We start from the raw sequence: 20601 nt of genomic DNA on the forward strand, positions 1-20601 counted from the left end.
CGAGAAAAATTGTTCTCGGGACGATTTAAATATGATTATACATATACATATATGTACACATGCTTAGAATTATTATAATTATATTGTATCTCGATAATCGTACGATAACATTTTTCAAATCAGATAATTGCGTTCTTAATAATTTTGAGCAATTTTCTTGAATTGCTTAGATTTTAGATATATCAGTTCAGTTTATAGCATATTCTTTAAGTAAGTACATCAATTTTTTGCTTATAAACTATGATGATTCATTTATGATTGCTGTTGGTTTAGTGACTGATGCTTCTCTCATCTACAACGCTCAATGCTGGTGATTTCTGAAAAAACATCGTTAAGAGAAATCAAATTTGTTTTTTATTCTAAATCATAATAATCAAGTTAAAGCATGACGATGATAATTTGATTAAATTACGAATTTTTCATTTAAATTTTAGCCTAACACATTTTTTTATTTTATTAAAAAAACATATTTAATATATAATAAAACAATTTTATTAAAAATATTTTAATCATTTATGATTAAAAATTGTTTTAGTATGTATATAAAATTAATTAAGAGTAAATTTTTGACTTGTCAATTCACAATTAATTATCATCACCATCATTTTCTCTAAACGATTTGTATTGACAATCGTGAAAGGTTACAAAGAGAAGCTTACAACTCTCTCTATTATGTCTTCAGCTGCATTGACTTTAGCAGGTCTCGCAGGGATGCCCTTTTTCGGTTCTCGTTCCATTTTATGAATCATCTTATAGACGCTCGAATTCATCAGGTAGTCGTAGTTTGGTAAATTTGTTTTCTCGTATTTCTTAAAGTTTACTCTGTAATAATCGATTAATATTTGATTAGAAAATTTTTGAAAAATTATAAGAATAATTTTAAAGCTCTTTACAGGATTCTTATATATTGCATTTATAATTAATTTGCTTTTAAATCTTTTTTTTCATTATAATCGCTATACATTCTTACCCCATCGTTTTACCGCGAATAACTTCCGCCTGACAAGACAAGACCTCAGCAATCATCTCGTCATTGAAGAAGTCATTCGGGCATCTCCATCTGCGACCTTGCGTAAGTTCGAGCTGCTTAGCCTGGGGCCAGAGGTCTTGCGAATGTTTTTTGCCTTTCTTGTGCACTTTTTGCTGAAAAATGAAATATGAAAAGTTATTGACTTTCCATTTAATTTCGAACGCTTCTCATGCATCAATTGCATCAAAATTGCAAAATGGAGTTCACGGAAAGATGTAAAAATTTTATTGGTATCAATAATAAATAGAATTGAAATAACGAAGTAGAAACAATGGATTTACAGAACAAATTTGAATATTAATTACAAAAAAATACATTTAATACATTCGATTCATTGTGCATGTAATTAATTATATATAATTAAGGATATTTTGACATTACTTTCATTTGTTAACATTTTAACAGTATTTAATTTTTGAATATGAATAATGGAGAGGGAGGAGAAAGAATGAAACAATAATAATCAATTTCTAGGTAAACACAGAATTGTTCATTCCATCTATCGAGATACCTGTAATTCCTGTATTACTTGATCTTTTGGTGATAGTTTGGGGTCTGGTTCGAAACTACCTATATAATAGCATTATCATATTTTAAATCACTGACTGTTGTATTTAATAAAAACATACTCAAAAAATAATATATTTTAATATTATAAAGAGGAAATTTTATATCCTCACAATATTCAAAGATCGAATTTATAGAATTATAATCTATTATCTGTTTTTGCAAAACAAACAAATTCGTGATTAATAGATTAATGTCGATATTTACCGTGCGATAGTGCTGGACTTGGTGATTTCAAAAGCTTAGTTTCGTAAGAAACGATGAATTTCTTGACTTTATTTCCTTCCTCGTCTGCGCTCTTCACGGAAATCGTACCGTCCAGTTCCTTCAATTCTGCTTCTTCTTCTTCCATTTCTCCTTCATCGTCACTAGGCTCGATCACTTGTGGCGTTGACCTCGATGACGTTTTTCGCTCCAAGCATGCGATTTCCTCGATGTAATCGTAAGTTTCCGTAAATTCGTCATCCTCCTCATCAGTGTCCTCATCTTGTTCCTCCAACTTTTCTTCGTCCTTTCGCTGTACGATATTCTCTTCTGAATAACAACGAATCTTAATTAGCGTGCTATTCAAAAAAGAATCTTAAATCTAAGTGCAAAATTGAAAAAAAATCTGGTCGTCCATCTTATAAGCTATATTGTTTAGTAATTTTTTTCACATTTAATATTGACGAATTGGCACTCATTCAGGATGAAAATGGAAAATATACTAAAAGAGTAATCATCGATAGTTGGTTTTTGGTTTTCGACCTCGACTACGAATCTCGGTCACCTGGTGACCCGCGATGGCCGCCGCTTCCGTTGCCGAAAGACCTCGGAACACCGCTCAGCTCCATGATCTTGTGCAATTGCTCGGAGACGATCCTCAAGTGATTCTCGATCTCGCTCGGTAGCTGTTTCAAAGCGAGCAATTGCCGCTGCACGTTCTCCAGCTGTTGCTCGAGACTGAACTCCGTGGACACCAGTTCCTTGATTTTCTCACTCTCGGCTTTCGTCGCCGCTCGATCCGTCGTCGAGACGCTGGAATCTTCCTCGAGTACTGCTGCCTCGTCCTGGCTGGATCCGGCTGCACGAGACTCAGAACGATGATTTTCCTCCTTAGATTCGGATCTCTCCTTGAAGTCGTCGGTTTCGTCGCTCTTTTCTTCTCCTTCTGCCTTTGATGCGAAATGAGATTCAAGACTCTCTTCTTGCTCCGCTCTAGATGTGGGTTTTGGTGTTGATGCTGGTGTTATTGTCTAAATTAAAAAAGAAAATTGTATGAATGCACCGAATAAACATAGCGTAAATTTTTCTATAGATTTTGATCTAAGAATGATTATTGCAAAACTACATTTTTACCAAAAGTTTTGTTTGTTATATCATATCAATAATTTTTAGTTTGTAAAAGATAAAATGCATATTACACGTTTACAGGTTTGTAAGTTACAGGTTGTTAGAAATTATCAAATAATTATACTAATTATTAATTTCCTAAAATAATACTTCAATTAACAAATTTCTTCGTCGATAAAGTTGGAGACAAAATATTTAAAAATTACAATAAACTTTTAATGCAAAAAATATTAGAAGAAGCTGTTTAAAAAATTGATATTGAATATGTACTTACCTTTCTGAATTATCAAATTGAATATTTCTTATAGAGTATATGATATTGAATTGAATTATATTATATAATTTTAATTATGCTATGTTTTTTTATAATCGATTAAGTGAGAAAAATTTAAATAATTTAAAATAATGATAAAAAATAAATAATGACAGTAATAATAATGCATATAATAATAAATATAAAATTTCAATTTTTTCTTATTATTGTTCACATTATAATTATGGAAAATGAGCCATTGATATGCAAGGATTAAATACAAACGACAGGTTTTCACAGTTTAATTATTTAGAAATCATTTCACATAAATAAGAGAAAAGTTAATTATATCTTTGTTCATACACAAATTGGATCGATTTTTACATAAAATATCTTTGCATTCCGGTTATTTATTTTGTATAATAAAATCAGTTTAACAACACACATTTTCTCTAATGACAAAAAAACAAGAACATACTATAATTATAATAAAATTCGAGCGCATTTACGAAATATGTTTATGTGGATCAATATATATTATTTAAGAGAATTTCTAAAACAAGTATATACCTAGTAAGACAGTTAGAATCATTTTAGGAACAATGATATCTATTTAAATGTAAATACACACATAAACATGCGCGCAATTGTGATGATCGAAATGAATAAATTTGTTCATCCTCGACATTTAATTTGAAATTTAAGATTGATTACAATCATTTATCATTTATATCAACGTATCGAAACAGAATACAAACATCGCCAGATGAGGACTACTGATACATGTACAGAAGGATGATTGAGGTGCACGGCACAAAGGCGTAAGCCACCAGCCTTGTAAAATCAACACCGATACGATTCGTGACACTTTGATAGAGGACCGTCGGCACGAATGACAACCTTCGATTGTCCAGATCGATTTCGGAATCGATCTTCTCCTCGCAGCCTCCGAACGAAAACCAAGGCAGATTGGAGGAATCGCTTTTCGAATCGGGAGCTACGAGAGATCCCCTTCTGGACGATTTTGATAATCTCCTGCTACGGCGATGGAACACCTCGCTGTTGACGTAATCTCCAGTTGATTGGAGAAGATTCGACAGAACACCCGGTTCCTCTTCCGGATCTTTGGGTGGTTTTGACAATGAAAGTCTTCGGCTACGACGATGGAAGACCTCGCTGTTGACGTAATCTCCGGTTGATTGGAGAAGATTCGACAGAACACCTGGTTCCTCTTCTGGATCCTTGGGTGGTTTTGACAACGAGAGTCTTCGGCTACGACGATGGAACACCTCGCTGTTAACGTAATCTCCAGTTGATTGGAGGAGATTTGACAGAACACCCGGTTCTTGTTCCGGATCCTTGGGTGGTTTTGACAACGAGAGTCTTCGGCTACGACGGTGGAACACCTCGCTGTTGACGTAATCTCCGGTTGATTGGAGGAGATCCGACAAAGCACCGGATTCCTGGTCCACGTCCTTGGATGACCTTGAGAATCTTCGACTACCGCGATGGAACACCTCGTTAGAGACATAATCTCCGGTTGATTGAAGGAGATTCGACACAGCATCTGGTTCTTGTTCCGCGTCCTTGGATGACTTTGAGAGTCTTCGGCTACCGCGATGGAACACTTCGCTGTTAACGTAATCTCCGGTTGATTGGAGGAGATCCGACAGAGCACTCGGTTCCTGTTCCGCGTCCTTGGATGACTTTGAGAATCTTCGGCTACCGCGATGGAATACCTCGCTGTTAACGTAATCTCCGGTTGATTGGAGGAGATTCGAGATTGTATTATCATCTTTCTCGGGGATGGCATCTATGGACTTACGCGATTTCGAAAATCTTCTATTGCCGCGATGAAAGACCTCGGTGGAAATATAATTCTCAGTCGATTGCAAGAATTTCGAAAGAGAGTCGTCTTTCTCTTCAGATAACACGGACTCGTCGACATCTTCAGACAAAATCGGATTACACTTGAGAACATTGTTTTTATCGGTTTCCTTCTTGTTTGAATCCAGAATATCAACGGCATATTCTTCTTGTAATGAACATAACGGACCATCTTCATGCCATCCGGAGATTTTCATATTGCAGATATCTTTATTAATTTTTTGCTCATTTAGATCTGAATCAGTAGTATAATTTGAAGTTTCCGATGACTCGGAGACACTTGACTTCTGCAACAAAAACTGGAACAACATCAAGTGTTGAGCGATAACGCTAACATTTCGTAGAATAATCCTCTCTCCGTAATGTGCTCGCGGGCATCTGCTCTTCCTTCTTCTGGAAGTGATCTTGTTTGATGCGAGAGCACCGAAACCAAGCTTGCTTCCCAGCCAGCAAAAACTTCCAGATCTCGTCTTTGAAAACTCGAACTGATCATTAATCTGTTGATCACGGGAAATGCAAGAGTCGGCATAACCGGAGAGAATATTTTCTAGGTAATAACCCTTGAAGGACGATCTCCTTCTAGCTTTGAAACTTCCAGATCTCGTCTTTGGAGGCTCGAACTGATCGTCGATCTGTTGATCACGGGAAACGCAAGAGTCGGCATAACCGGAGAGAATATTTTCTAGGTAATAACCCTTGAAGGACGATCTCCTTCTGCCTTTGGAACTTCCAGATTTCGTCTTTGGAGCCTCGAACTGATCGTCGATCTGTTGATCACGGGAAACGCAAGAGTCGGCATAACCGGAGAGAATATTTTCTAAGTAATAACCCTTGAAAGACGATCTCCTTCTGCCTTTGGAACTTCCAGATCTCGTCTTTGGAGCTTCGAACTGATCGTCGTTCTGTTGATCACGGGAAACGCAAGAGTCGGCATAACCGGAGAGAATATTTTCTAGGTAATAACCTTTGAAGGACGATCTCCTTCTGCCTTTGGAACTTCCAGATTTCGTCTTTGGAGACTCGAACTGATCGTCGTTTTGTTGATCATGAGAAACGCAAGAGTCGGCATAACCGGAGAGAATATTTTCTAGGTAATAACCCTTGAAGGACGATCTCCTTCTGCCTTTGGAACTTCCAGATCTCGTCTTTGGAGACTCGAACTGATCGTCGATCTGTTGATCACGGGAAACGCAAGAGTCGGCATAACCGGAGAGAATATTTTCTAGATAATAACCCTTGAAGGACGACCTCCTTCTGGCTTCGGAACTGTTTCTTCGATAATGACTTGGTTTGCCGTTCGACAGCTTCGACTTGCAGTTATATGTCGCGGGACATCCTAGCTGATCCTCGGAAGGACAAGTTTCGTTCGAATCAAGTTCTGGAGAACGCGAGGACAGTGAATCATCGGTATCGAAGGGGGAGATCGAACACGAGGAATTTCGGTTAAACACGGGGGGACGGTCTTCCTCGAGCCGGTTCTCCATTTCATGCATCTTTACCTCGGACGGTGGTTCCGGTGGTTCCGGTGTCCCGGCGACGCTCGCCTCTGACCCTGGAGGAAGCAGGCCCTTCTCTACAAGGCGCGCGATCACAGTCTTTTTGTCTTGTTTCTTGATCACGACCTTGTAGCTCTCAACGTCGTCCTCCACCACCTTTGGCTCGCACTTAGGCTTTGGTACCGGTCGCTCTGGCTTCTGCAAGAAAGTGGAAGTGCGCTTCAACTCCCGTATCCGCTCGGGCTCGGCTGTTGCAATGTTCTGTAATTCCTCCAAGACCTTCGACTCTTTCAGAATCGGGGCGCGTGGTCGTAGCTTTTTAAAGTTCACTCTGTCGAAAATAGGGAAAAAATGGAAATTATTGTTATTATTATCGTAAAAATACTTATTTCTTATTTCAATTAATTAATATTATTATAACTATATTATATAATTAATATTATATTATTTTTTATAAATGTTTTATACATTTTTTTATAAATTTTTATATAATATTTTATATAATATTTTTTATAAATGAGAAAGACGAGACTAGGGAATGGATATTAATAATCTTAAATGCGCAGAATTGTATCGATCAACTTGACATATGTAAAAATATACCCCAATAATCCTTGATCGGACAAGAGCTCCTCCTCCTCGAGAATCAGCTGTGCGATCTCGTCATCCGTGAGATTTTTGTTGGGCACGATCTCGCTGTTGGCGTCCACTGGTTTCTCCTCCGCGAGCTTTTCCTCCTCTCGCCTGACCTCTTCTTCGGCGGACAACGGTTCAACGACAGTCTTCTCTTCCTCGTACCGCTCGATCACTGTCTCCTCCTTTAAGATCTCTTCTGGGAAGACTGGCGGTAAGTCTGCAAGCTAATAAGCAAACTCGACGTCATCTCATCTCGCACTTTCTCTAGTACCATATCTCTTGAAATGTCAAGCAAAGATCAAAGATTTTCCCTGACGAAAGAATGAGATTAATTTCCAAAAAGATTCTTAATTTTCTGAAGCTATTTTAATTATACGTAGAGAACTCATAAGAATTACTTATTCTTGTTACAAGCATTCAAAATATTTTAATATACTTGAGTCTATAATAAGTCCCACACATATTCTTTAAGAATTATAGTATTTAATAATCTTGACACAATATACATTTTTTTTAAACCATCTGAGAATTTTAAATCAAATATGTTTCTATCTCTCACAACAATCGTATCAGTTTATTCAATTCTTACGTGGTGACATAATCATCTTTTCTCCCTCTAATATTTTTTTAGATGTGTTCCGGAAAATAGAAAAACAATCTCTGTTTTTAGAAATGCACGAGAGCCGAATATTCCAAAAAGAAAATAAGAGCGGATCGTTGAGAGAAATGGACGTATCACGTAGATACCTCCTCGTCACCAGTTAAGAGCGCAGTCAGGGATGCTGTTTACCTTTCATCTCACGGATATATACTTACGGAGATCTTATATGGGACGATGTTCTCTTCCGATATCGCCTCGACGGCCTTTCGTGCCTCTTCCTCTCTGCGCAAACAACAAACACAGCAACCAAGAAAATAGACTTTCTCCCGCTCGTGGTGGATGCGCCGGTCCAGCGACCGGCTCGCGAACGCGAATATGCACCGAATGCACCGAAGGCAACGGATTCCGGTGTGTGAGTGAGTCTGGTAAGATTTACCCTCTACTCTACTCTCTATGCGGCGAATCCCGCGAATCCGCGACAAACGGCAAGAAACGGGGCGCGACAGGGACCAGCAATAAAATCGCCGACCAATGATAAACAGATCTCTCATTCTGGGTCACCTATTTATAAATGTCGCAATACATTGCCACATAGCTCATACGCGCTCCGGGATATTCTTGCCGTCCCCGAAATTATTATCGAAGAGTATATGCTGGTGATGAATGACGCGCGGCGGTCGCCTGACGCATTACGAGATCCTTGAAGGCTCATTAAATTTGATTACAGCCTTCGACCATTACGCTCCAAAATTAAACTTGATCTTGATTTAGATGAGATGATCGAAAAAAATTTGCCTCGATACCCGAGTTCTTCATTAGTTTCTCCAGTTACAATGAACATACATAATGAATTGTCACGTTAAACATAGAGTTATTAATCGCACAACGAATCATTCTATGTGAGTTCCAAAAGTTCAATTATATTTATTTATAAACATTTTATTTTTTTCTTTCTATTTTACTATATATTTTATTTTAATTTTATATTTTAGCGAACTGGATATGATATTTTGCAGCAGCAGAAAAAATTAGATAACTGCAACTTTTATTACATCAATTGTATATAAAGATTTAATGTAGAAAGTATTTGTTATTTGTAGCTCTAACAACGCAATTTCAGTGTCAATAAATTCAAAAAGACTAATATTGAAGAACGATTTCTCCCGGGACCAAATAGGACAAGAGCTTAATTTATGCGAAGAGACGTGGTCGACTTTGCTATTGCGCATATTTACGTACTCGTTTATTCACTTTGGCTGCGATGCAACCGGCACGAGCGTCATTTATCTCCATCTTCTATTTTCTGGATTTTAATTATACACGCAGTATGCGCATCCCTAATTATATAGAAATTTATATTACTAAGAAACTGGATAGAAAATTATGCTACCTGATATTTTTTTGTTTAATGATTTCAAACACAAATTTAAAATCGTTGATGAAAAAAGAAAACAAAGTTACAATATTATTTATTTAATTATTCAAAAATATCATTTATTTAAAAAAAATTTAATATTATAATTCAAACATTATAAGAAATATAATATATGTCTCAATTTTTATAACTTTTCTTTTATGAAATACAGTATCTTATCAGTTACGACTCTTCCAAAAGAAGATTTGCAACTTAAAAAATAAATCTTTTATATCTTTTTTGTGACACTTACAATTAATTGACCCTTGCGATAGACTTACCTTTGTACAGCTAGAACAAAATTGTTGCCAGCTTGCACGATTGCCTCGTGTGCTTGTCCATGAGTTAAACTGCTAATTGGCTGATCATTTAATCTTACTATGACATCGCCAACCTTTAAACCCATACATTCGGCCAAACTGCCCTCTGTGATCTATAGATGATTCACATATTTTTTATATTTGTTCTATTTCTTTTTGGAAAATCTTAACGATATTGTTATCAAATAAGAGATACTCATTCTGCTAATTAATTGCAAGAAACTCACTTTGATAACAGTAAGTGGCTGCGGAAAATCGCTGCCACCTGCTAGTCGAAAGCCCCATGGTGTGTTGTTAAATTTTGTGAATTTTATGCTAATTGCCATGACGTTCTACATCTGAAATTATGTAAAGTTACGTTTCATAATGTTATGCAATCGCTTGAAAGATCTATATTTCCTAATCTTATTTAAACAAGATTTTATCTTCTTATATCCAAAAATTATTAATAAAATTAGCCAGCACTGTATAAATTGAAACTGATAACTATATATGCGATTAAAATTAATTATATCAGTCTGCCATGGGTCATTCTTCAAAATCTATCACTGTTTTTTTTTATAATTAAACAAACTAATTGCTAGTTTTTTATTTTATCGCACATTGTTCGTCTCTTCTTATTTTTTTATTGTAGTATTCTTAATCGACGCAATATTTAAAATGTTTTAAACTTTTAGGTACATAATTACGTAAAATCCGGAACGAGATTTTGGCAACATAAGACGACAACACGAATGTCGGATACGGTTTTTTATAATTCCTAATGCTATTTTCATGTTGTTTACGAATGAATGCGAATAATGTTGTTTACAAAAGGAACATAAATACATCTATCATTTCGATGAAAACAAGCGTCATTTAGAGAGACAGGTCAACGATTCGTTATGCGGCTAAATGCCAAGATAATTTATATATCTAAAAATATAATCATTAAATACAATTTTCAAATCGATAAATAAATTTTAATTATTAATTAAGTAAAGTATGATGAAATCAAATTTCATTGTCATCCAGAATTAGCATTTCTATTTTTATGAAATAAGTAAAGTTCAAAGTGCAAATATATAATGTATTTTTAATTAACTTTGCATATGAAATAAATTCGAGAAGTAAGCATATCTTTAAGTAAAATCGAAATTAGGCAGTCTCATATTTATCGAATATAAACGCGGTTTCTTTGCCAAATATACATACATATATATTTGTAATAAACGTATGTAATTTGTAAGAACCATATTTAAGTTAAACATATAATAATTTAATTTTGTAATCAATCATATTTGTTGCAAATTTCTCGGAGAACTTCGCTCGTGTAAGAGAGGGTGAACCGTGACTTCTCCCTTTCGCTCTATTTTTGCCGGCATCTCGCAGGCCCGCGAATCTGCGTTATATACCCGGAAGTGACGGTACACGAGTATAATAGGACAAGGGAGGTGGTGGTGTCGTGTATTACTTGCCGAGCCAAGCTTAGCGAGGGTATAAATTTCCCACGCGAGTCGGCGGGGGTTGGCGAGATGATAAACTGCTGCGCGTGGCGCAGAGAGGATGCGGAGGACTCACTGCATCAGCTGCTACGTCGCTCTGGAATCCGCGGAAAACGGCTGCTAGAATCGACGAGCCAGGCGACGACTAAAGCAGAATAAAGCCCCGACGATGGAAGAAACGGACACAACCGGGGGCCCGACCTGGCCGTTGCCCGGCCGAAACGGTGTCACGATAGGCTTTGCCAGAAGATGCGAGATACGACGGGCTTGTAAGCTGTAAATACTACAGAGCGGTCGACTCTGTGACGCGATTCTCGTGCCGGCTCGGGATCTATTTATTGATCGATCTATATTGGATTTGAGCCTCAATTTCCGGTTGCGAACGCCCGCCTTCGCCTCCCCCGGTACAGGCAAAATCGCAAGCTGAATCCTAAACTGATAATACAATAATATCGTGGAGAGAGAAAGGTTCTACATCGTGTTATTCAAATATTCCTTCTCGATTATTAATTTTTTGAGATTTTTAAATGATGAATGATTTCGGAACGAAATGTTAGGATGAACTTTAGGATAATCTGGAGAATTATTATATCATAAAGTCTCTTCATCTTTCTTTTTCTGCAAATTATTAAACTATTATAAATATAACATAAATTTCCAGATAGCACAGCGAATTCAAAAAGAATTCATTTGTATGTCACGAATTTGAGTCCTTTTTCAAATTTGAATTCGCTGTGCTATCTGGGTTATCAATTTATAACTGCAATTATACACAATTAGATCTTATTATACAATATTTTTTTGTATAAACTTATAATGACATCCAAACAAATAGTAAATTAGTAAATTTTTAAAAAAATCTAAACGCTTTGTGATGTGCAACTCGTATTTTGTACTTCGGCTTTACTACATTGACAATTATTATGATCGTTTATTAAAACAAAGAAACAAATAAATTTTAGATTATTTTACAAAGACATTTGAAACAGATACTCGTATTTATGTGCCCGCAACGAAGTACTAAGTATGTTGATTATGCGGAATCTATTTACTGATGAGGATATATTTAGACACATGGGCGTCGCGATATCAATTGTTCTGATGCAGTATCTTGTTATTTTTGAAGAGGATCTATTTTAATTATCTTTTATATTATTCATATTAATCATAAATAATTGCTTTTCAAAATTAAAAAACTTGTTTTTATTTTTTATACATATAAGAAATGTTAAAGCTCATAAGATATATACTATATACACCCAGATAGCCACAGTAATTATTATGACATCATTTTGATGTCATAATAATTACCGTGGCTATCTGGGCAATATAATAGGATTCGTGGTTTTTGTACATAATTTTTTACATAAATGTTCTTGCATTTTTTGTTGTGAGAGATTTTTAGCATATACAATATTGATTAAATTTAATTTAAAAATCTCTCAAATTAATTGAAATAAAAAAATTCTCTCATTTTCAGATACATTCATGGACTAAGAAATAATTGGATCAACTATAATATAATTAAGCAAGGGAAATTATGATTAAACGAAAAGAACGAAAGTAAGAAAACCAATTAATTCTGCCATACTGACAAAAGGTACTAAATAAACAATTTATTATTTTGCCTTTATTAGTTTTTCTTGTATAGATCAGTTCTTAAAAGTTTGAGATAAAAACTATTTTATTAAAACACAGATTAATATATTCCAAGAATTATTTCTTAAATTGTGTATAAAAATAATATAAAAACTTTTTATTTATTTGTTCCAGTCAGATCTAACTTTCTTATTTAGATTCAGCCTTGTTTACAATTTTTTCTTCAGTACTTACATCTTTATAATCTTCTGTATCTTGTGGTACCACATTTTTACAGGTTTCATTAATTTCTTCTATAATATTATCCAGCAATTTGGATGCACCAATTCTGAAACGGCTGCTTGTCAACCAATCTTGTCCTAATTCTTCCTTGATTAAAACCATCCATTCAAGAGCATCTTGCGCAGTTTGTATACCTCCAGCAGGTTTAATGCCAACCTATAAACAAAAGATATGTTATAGAGCTATGCTATGAGCTTTCTAAGAGAAATTGCATTCAAATTATACATTACCTTTGTAGATGTCAATCTCTCATAATCCTTTATCGCTCTACACATGACAATACCCATAGGCAAAATTGCATTAACTTCCTCTTTTCCTGTAGATGTCTTGATAAAATTAGCGCCAGCAAACATAGCTATCATAGACGTTTTGTACACATTTTTGAAGTTAAATAGTTCTCCTGTTGATAGTATAACTTTCAGACATATTTTTCCTTTCTTGTTACAAGCATTGCGAATAGCTACTAGATCATTGTACAATGCTACCCATTCATGATTCAAAGCTAACGATCGATCGATCACAACATCTATTTCTTGCGCTCCATATTCTATGGCACAGCGCACTTCTTGCAACCGGGTCTCTAAAGGATATTGTCCAGAAGGAAACCCACCAGCCACTGATATAAACATTATTATTAGACAATATCGTTCGACATTAATATCTTTCTTAACCCAGAAAAAGATTTATTTTCTTACCGCTAACGACTTTAATTGGACCTGGCTTATTTTTTGATGTCTTTAAAAAATCTGCTACATCCTTTATTCTGGAGGGATAAACGCAAATGCCTGCTGGATGAAGTGGTTTATCCCATTTCAGTGAAATGCGATCTGCAATTGTTGTAGCCTGCAATATTAATTGTTAATCAATTATTTATTTTAAAAAATAATTTCTAATATAAATTTATATTAAAAAATCACTTTTCTTATATACCTTTCTACACAAAAACTCCATGTTGACGCTAGTTTCATTACCACTCAAAGAAGTCAAATCTATGAAGTTTATCAATTTTAATAACCAAGCTATTTTATTGTCACCAGTTAATGTGGAAGCTAAATAACGTATCTGTCGTACACTTTTGTTTATTGCTGGCTCATTAATGTTTACTTCCAAGAATTTTAGCCAAGCTAAAGAGTATAAATATAAGAAAAATATATATATATACATAATAAATAATATATATATATATATACATAATAAATAATATATATATATACATAATAAATAATATATATATATATATATATATATATATATATATCATATATATAATTATATATACGCAATTATATATATCTAATTTTATACATAAAAAGATATGCATTGGAATAATATAATATATAGTATTAAAATTATTGCATTACTTACGTTTAACTGATTCGATTACCTCAGGAACTATCGGAGCTGGATTAGCCATAATTTCAATTTCAATAGAAAAATTTAAGATATATCAGAGATTGAATGTGCAAAATAACTACTGTATCGATGTGACTTTATACTCGTCACCTTTGTTTGTCCCACCTGTGTCTGTTTACTTAAAATGAAACACAAAACTGTTGGTAAATTCGTAAACCAACGTGGAAAACAATCTACTTTCCTGCCTAAACTTATTTTTCGAATTGATAAAACAGCTCTGTATTATATAATTGTATGAGATGATAAGAATTATAAAAATAAGATGAAGCTATACATTGCATTAAAATAAAGTATACAAAACAACTTGCCACTTATCTGTCACGTGTTATATTTAGGGTTAGGGATAATACACAATAAAACCTCAAAGCAATATACATAAAACGTTTTTTATTAATATCTTGTTATATCTGTCGAATTTCAGAGAAAAATTTTATCTTATATTTTTATTCCAGGAAATAATATTCGTAAATATTATCTAAAATGTGTATAAAAAAATATAATTTTTTTTCTTTTCCGTTGTGTACGCTATCGAGTGAGTGAACTCCTATGTATAATCATTTAATTCTGATATGACCATTGTTGGTGTCTAAATAGATGATGTGATTGAAAATTTTTTCAACCTACTAAACTACAAACTATATGACATCGGTAATCTTCTCGACATATGCTATCAATATCACAAAAAAGTGAGTAATTATAACACATAAGCCAATTTTAAAATTTCATGTAATTTATACATTTACATCATGATGCAAATAGTGTACTTGCATCATGTTTTACATATGTACATAAATACATAAGTACATATAGATACATAAGTACATAGATACATAGATACAGAAACATACATTTAGATGTTAGTGTTAAAGTTTAACATTCATAAATAATTAAATAAATATTTTAATATTAGATTTCGAAAACTTCTTTCCAAAAAATTATTTACCTTTACTTTCCATAAAATAAAATACTGACAAAATGTAAAAACTACATTCTAAGTAAATCGCACACATTTGACAAAAGCTTATATAATTTTACTTGTGAAATTATCTCTTTAAAATTTTATTGTTAATATGTGTGCTGTAAATTCATATAGAACTACATAAATCTACTTGCACTAGTTAAAATCATCATTATCTATGATGCTCCCACTGTTCCCAGTACTGCGAAGTCTGCATCTCAGCTAAACGTGATACAGTGCGATCAAATGCAAATAATTCTTCTTCACCAGTAAAGATATTTGCTTTGTGATCTTCCTGTATGTGAAATTAACATAATTAGCAAATAATCTAATAAAAATGCGCTGTTTTTGTCAAATTAGAATATTTACCGAGCCATGTGAAATCTTTAAGTCATCCATCAGCATTCTTTTCTCATCAGTATATTCGGATTCATTTTCTGGTAAAAATAGTTGCGTATGTGGCACAGCTGCTGACATAACTACCCGTACCTATGAGTTATTATAAATTTGTTTTATCTTCTCCAATATTAATTAGATAGATTAAATGCAAATTATCATATATTAGAAGCCAGATATTAGATATTAAGACAGATATTAGAAGTTGTCATTTTATACACAGAAATATGCTTTACCCTATTATCATACAGTGTATCGATAAGAGTAATAAATCGTCTGGCTTGAGATTTAAGTCGTAGATTAAATTGAGGTACATCCCTTATTATTATTGTATGAAACACTTGACTCAATTCCAAATAATCGATTGCTCCAAGAGGCTGTGCAGAAATAATAACCATATTATGTAATTTGTATCACAATTTTCACAATACATTTCATTAACATACAACTTTATGAGCAGAAGACATCCATCTTACTCTGTCACACAATTCTTCGAACGTGGAATCCAGCACCTGCCCGCAGGTTTTTCGGAAAGTGACGTTGCGTCCCCTTATAGAGATCGTTCGTGGTCGTATCACATCATTCTCCATAGAGCATAAATATTTGAAAACTTTGTCCACGTCGTTTGTCGCATCCTTGCCTTTTCTTATAATTTACACGGCTCGTTAAATAGCGAGCATATAGACGATTATTATATAATGACAATTTATCGATTTTCACATACATGAAGTATATTTTCTTGTTTCCTGTCCCCGACCTCAATCTGTAATCTATTCCAGAATCCAAGTTACATACATAGCAATGATCCTTTAGCACTTTTATAAATGGCACGAAGTTTCCCCGTTGTAGTCCGTTCTTGTACAAATCATCGGGCGATCTATTACTAGTCGCGACTACTATAATGCCATTATCAAATAGCTCCGTAAATAGCCGTTTCAATATCATAGCATCTGCAACGTCCGTCACCTGTAATATAATTGTTTTTATTGATGCATTTTATCATTGGTGATTCTTTTCTTGAAAATAATATGTGAATATCAACCTGAAATTCATCAAAGCATAATAGCCAAGTCTCTTCGGCAATACTGGATGCAACAGGAGGTATCGGATCAAAAGGTTGCAGTTTGGTACTAGTAGTATCTCGCACAATCATCTTTTTTACTTTATGCACTCTACTATGTACATCCAACATGAAAGAGTGAAAATGAACTCTTTTCTTATTTTCAATCTGAAACGAAATGTTTTTATTAAGAAATACATATTGTATTATAAAATTCCAAAATATTCCTTTTATTCTATATTACACATGAAAAGCTATTATTTCACATTTATTCCTAATTTTTAGTTGTTTATTATATATTGTATATTAATAATTTTTTATTTCTTAATTTATTTTAGTTTTAAAAAGTACAGTAATATTTTGTTTTGACATCTATTATTTATGTATAACTATTACATTATTTCCTTACATTTTTTTACACATTACTTTATTTGGAAAAAAAATATCAAATGATTAAGACATGTTATCTAGCTTTTCATATGCAATATTTGTGTGAGAAAGCAACCCGAAAGATACCTGGCAGCAATTGTAAAATAGATCCATCAACGTTGTTTTACCTCCACCGACTGCTCCATGAATGTACAGTCCTTTTGGCATATCTTTCTTGCTGCCGCCAAACCATTTTTCCAATAAATTTAATTGTTGTGGCTTATAATCGTGTACCTCTTGGTAAATTCTCTGCAAAATCTGTGCCACTTTCATCTGATGTGCATCATTCATCAACTCTCCTCTCACTATTTTTTGCTTCAAAATACTGACTGGTCCATCATTCAAGTTTATGTCTATATTGTGAGCATAGCCACATCTTTGGATATAAAATACTGGTTGAACGCGAGCCAGCACGTGGGAAAGATAATTCACACTGATACACTTCTTTACAAGACAGCAAGTCATGACTGCAAAATATTATCTGAAAAACAAAGGCCTATTTAAAACTATGACTTATCTATATTATCATATTTATAATATAATATTGATCGTTTAATCGCAAAAATCGAATAAGAACATTGAATTAATAAAATTAATATATAGTCAATCATTAGCATTAGTCATTAATGATACGCAGGTGCGATAACCTTGACATTAATAAACATATGTAAAAAAAATGGCAAGATGTATATTCCAAATTAAACTCACACACGTGAAGAAAGGCTAAAAAAGAAAGGCGCCTTGATTTTACGAGAAGGATCGTGTGACAAGATTTCGTTTTGATTCACAAGATATATAATATTTATATACAAACGAAAAGACCTGCTTTTCTCGTTGCACCTGTCAATTCAAACATACGTGCGAATGTCACGTATATCCTCGAACTCATCTGCACGGTGGGGACGTGCTTTTTGAAAGATTCATTCGCCGCGCGCAACATGCGACTTCAAAAAGTTACCACAAAATAACTAGATAAGCTCTAATCGTAGTCTCGCAAATCCGTTGACGGCTAAGCGCGAATTTTCATTTTCTCAGATCAAATTGCAATTATTTTAATCTCAATTTTTACATAAATATTTTATTATTTATTAAAAATAATTTATATAGATTCGTAATATAAATTTAACAAATTTAAGAGAGGGGATAGCATACAAATTTTTCAAAGAAATAATTTTCTTAAATATTGTGACACAAATTAATCTTATAACAATCATTATTTCATATATTAAAGATTATATAAATTATATAGATTATATAACTGTGTTACATTATGAAATGATTGTATATATAATATATAGGTATATTTTTACAATATAGATGAAAAATATTATGAACTTAATATATTTTTATATATGCTGTTCACAGTCATCTTTGAGCACATCTGGTAAAATACTTCCATAGGAAGATTAGGAATGTGGATAAGAAGTGCGACATCAACAGCCTTGCAATACTTAATCCAGTCAATCCTACAAATATCTTTCATGTTACAAGAATTATTCTGTGTAACATGAAAATATTTCCCTTAAGAGATTATTCTTTGCATATTTAATCATTATGATGAAACTTTGGATACGAGGAAGTGTAGAGTGGTGGTCTTCGTTTGTCAAGATTGGTGGCTTCTCTGGAGGAATAGTAACGTCTTTCAATAACTTTATCAAAAAATCTGCTGAGCTTCACAGATGAACTGGACCCTGCTGCTAAAGCTCTTATCTGGCGACAATCCTGTGAAAATAAATAAGGTCAAACATTGTTCTCATGTGAATTTATCAAATAATATTTACCAAAAATATTTCATCGGCACCACATTCTTCTGCAATCGTTGCAGAACGCCTGTGTACATTGGATTTTATAAAATTGGATTCTGAGATTAGGTCAAACTTTGTACCAATAACTAGGATTGGAATCTGAAAATAAATGTTATCTATATATTGAGAATAAATGTTAATACATGAATACACATAGAATAAATTATATATCATAATTAGCAATGTGGAAAGTTTTTATCACCTGTGTCGAGCCTACGAATTTCTCTGGATCAAAGTCCTCAAATAACTTGGACCTTGACGAAGTTCCATCTTTACTTAAAACTTCCTCCAGCCATTTCTGAAGATTCTGCTGTGATTTACGATTTGTTAAATCGTGGACTAATATTATGCCTAGTTATGAACGACATATATTTGCAATCACTGTCACATTCTGTCACAATTATATATCCAAATTAGATATAATATTGTATTTAACATTGCTGTAAAATATATATACCATTTGTGGAATTATAAAATACAGATCTTGTATTTGTATGATTTTGACTACCACCAATGTCCCATAGCTCGATAAAGTATCTTCTCTGATTAGGTGTCCCTTCTTTGTATTCGTGCAGCTTTACTTCCACTGAACAACCTACGGTCCAGGAAGGATTGCTAATAGGTTGCTGTTGGCATATTAAATGTGTCAATGATGTTTTACCAACACCTGCAATAATGCAAACATCATTAGTGAAATCCTATATTCTTTTATAAAAATAATATCAATGATAACTATCTAATATGATATATAATGTTTATAGTGCAATATGATATAAATTATATATAACCTAAACTTGATTATAATTTTAATATTTAATAGTGTAATATGATATCAATAACGAAGAATAAGAGAATTTTATTATAATAGTTAGGGCAGTTTGTATCACATTTTATTCAAATGAAATATTGTATAAATATCAATAATATTCTGTAAAAAATGGATAATACAGTATATTATTTCTTATATTTACCTGAATCGCCTACTACGATAATTTTAACTTTATCAATCGCTGCCATTATAATAAATCGTATTATGTATTTCACGAATTACACTTTGTATAAGTTTGACATTTGACAGATGATCATTTACAAAGTATCATATTGGAATCTAACAAATCATGGTGGAAGTGTGGAAATATACTTCTACCATGTTACAAACTGTATACGTCAAATGTAATATTCTAGAATAAGTTCGGAAATTCTTCACTCATGAAGTGACATTTATTGATCAAATAATTGTCTTGATTGGTCATTTGAATGCTACGAGTAGGATTTTTGCACGCACCCTAGATAAGATTGAAGCTAAAAGTTGGTTGCAGTTCTTGTAGAAAGCAGTCAGGTAAAGTTAGGAAGATTCTATAAGAATCCTACCTTTACCTGACTGCTATACAAACGTGATTATTTTATGGTATATGAATATATCAACAATAAAAACAAATAATAATAAAAATTAAATGTATTTGTCATAAAATTTTTCTGTTAAAAATAATGTATCTAAATTCATTAATAATATATGTAATGAATAGCATGTTTTTAACAATTTTCTTATAATTTGTAATAAACAATAAACAATAATAAATAGTATTATTTTTTGCTACAATTTTTATCAATACATATATTACACCTACATACCTCTATA

The 20601-nt window shown here is 33.3% G+C and overlaps 4 protein-coding genes and 1 long non-coding RNA gene across 6 annotated transcripts; 1 reads left to right on the top strand and 4 right to left on the bottom strand.

The window, feature by feature from the left end:
* On the bottom strand, positions 1–11283 carry LOC114933667 (uncharacterized). Its single transcript, XM_085483157.1, has 16 exons — positions 10994–11283; positions 9764–9874; positions 9498–9649; positions 9083–9139; positions 8910–9020; positions 8018–8354; positions 7169–7425; positions 3957–6896; positions 3651–3659; positions 3204–3207; positions 2367–2832; positions 1805–2131; positions 1542–1600; positions 971–1143; positions 660–822; positions 1–317 (listed from the first exon to the last, which is right to left on the bottom strand). Exons 2-16 carry the CDS (start codon positions 9860–9862, stop codon positions 270–272), a joined length of 5202 nt encoding a protein of 1733 aa, XP_085339283.1. The 5' UTR covers positions 9863–9874; positions 10994–11283; the 3' UTR covers positions 1–269.
* A 12-nt stretch (positions 11284–11295) lies between these two features.
* On the top strand, positions 11296–18880 carry LOC146723135 (uncharacterized). Of its 2 annotated transcripts, none has more exons than XR_014924751.1 (3): positions 11296–11424; positions 12501–15000; positions 18523–18880. It is a non-coding gene; the product is annotated as an uncharacterized LOC146723135 (long non-coding RNA). The 2 variants fall into 2 exon arrangements; XR_014924752.1 differs by having other exon boundaries at positions 11424–11488.
* Positions 12601–14646, bottom strand: Dera (deoxyribose-phosphate aldolase). The gene is made up of 5 exons (XM_029303519.2): positions 14267–14646; positions 13832–14025; positions 13597–13744; positions 13132–13517; positions 12601–13057 (listed from the first exon to the last, which is right to left on the bottom strand). Exons 1-5 carry the CDS (start codon positions 14313–14315, stop codon positions 12809–12811), a joined length of 1026 nt encoding a protein of 341 aa, XP_029159352.2. The 5' UTR covers positions 14316–14646; the 3' UTR covers positions 12601–12808.
* Positions 14770–18069, bottom strand: LOC114931457 (putative ATPase N2B). The gene is made up of 8 exons (XM_029303505.2): positions 17866–18069; positions 17245–17638; positions 16711–16896; positions 16393–16634; positions 16145–16313; positions 15905–16045; positions 15642–15761; positions 14770–15567 (listed from the first exon to the last, which is right to left on the bottom strand). The coding sequence occupies exons 2-8, from the start codon at positions 17620–17622 to the stop codon at positions 15445–15447; spliced, it is 1359 nt and encodes a 452-aa protein (XP_029159338.1). The 5' UTR covers positions 17623–17638; positions 17866–18069; the 3' UTR covers positions 14770–15444.
* Positions 18228–20241, bottom strand: LOC114931472 (rab-like protein 3). Its single transcript, XM_029303532.2, has 5 exons — positions 19934–20241; positions 19420–19629; positions 19165–19313; positions 18939–19061; positions 18228–18879 (listed from the first exon to the last, which is right to left on the bottom strand). The coding sequence occupies exons 1-5, from the start codon at positions 19977–19979 to the stop codon at positions 18703–18705; spliced, it is 705 nt and encodes a 234-aa protein (XP_029159365.1). The 5' UTR covers positions 19980–20241; the 3' UTR covers positions 18228–18702.
* Between the last annotated feature and the right edge of the window lie 360 nt (positions 20242–20601).

Source organism: Nylanderia fulva, unplaced genomic scaffold (genome assembly GCF_048542155.1).
Source record: "Nylanderia fulva isolate GAGA-0341 unplaced genomic scaffold, ASM4854215v1 Scaffold23, whole genome shotgun sequence".
NCBI lineage: Eukaryota > Metazoa > Arthropoda > Insecta > Hymenoptera > Formicidae > Nylanderia > Nylanderia fulva.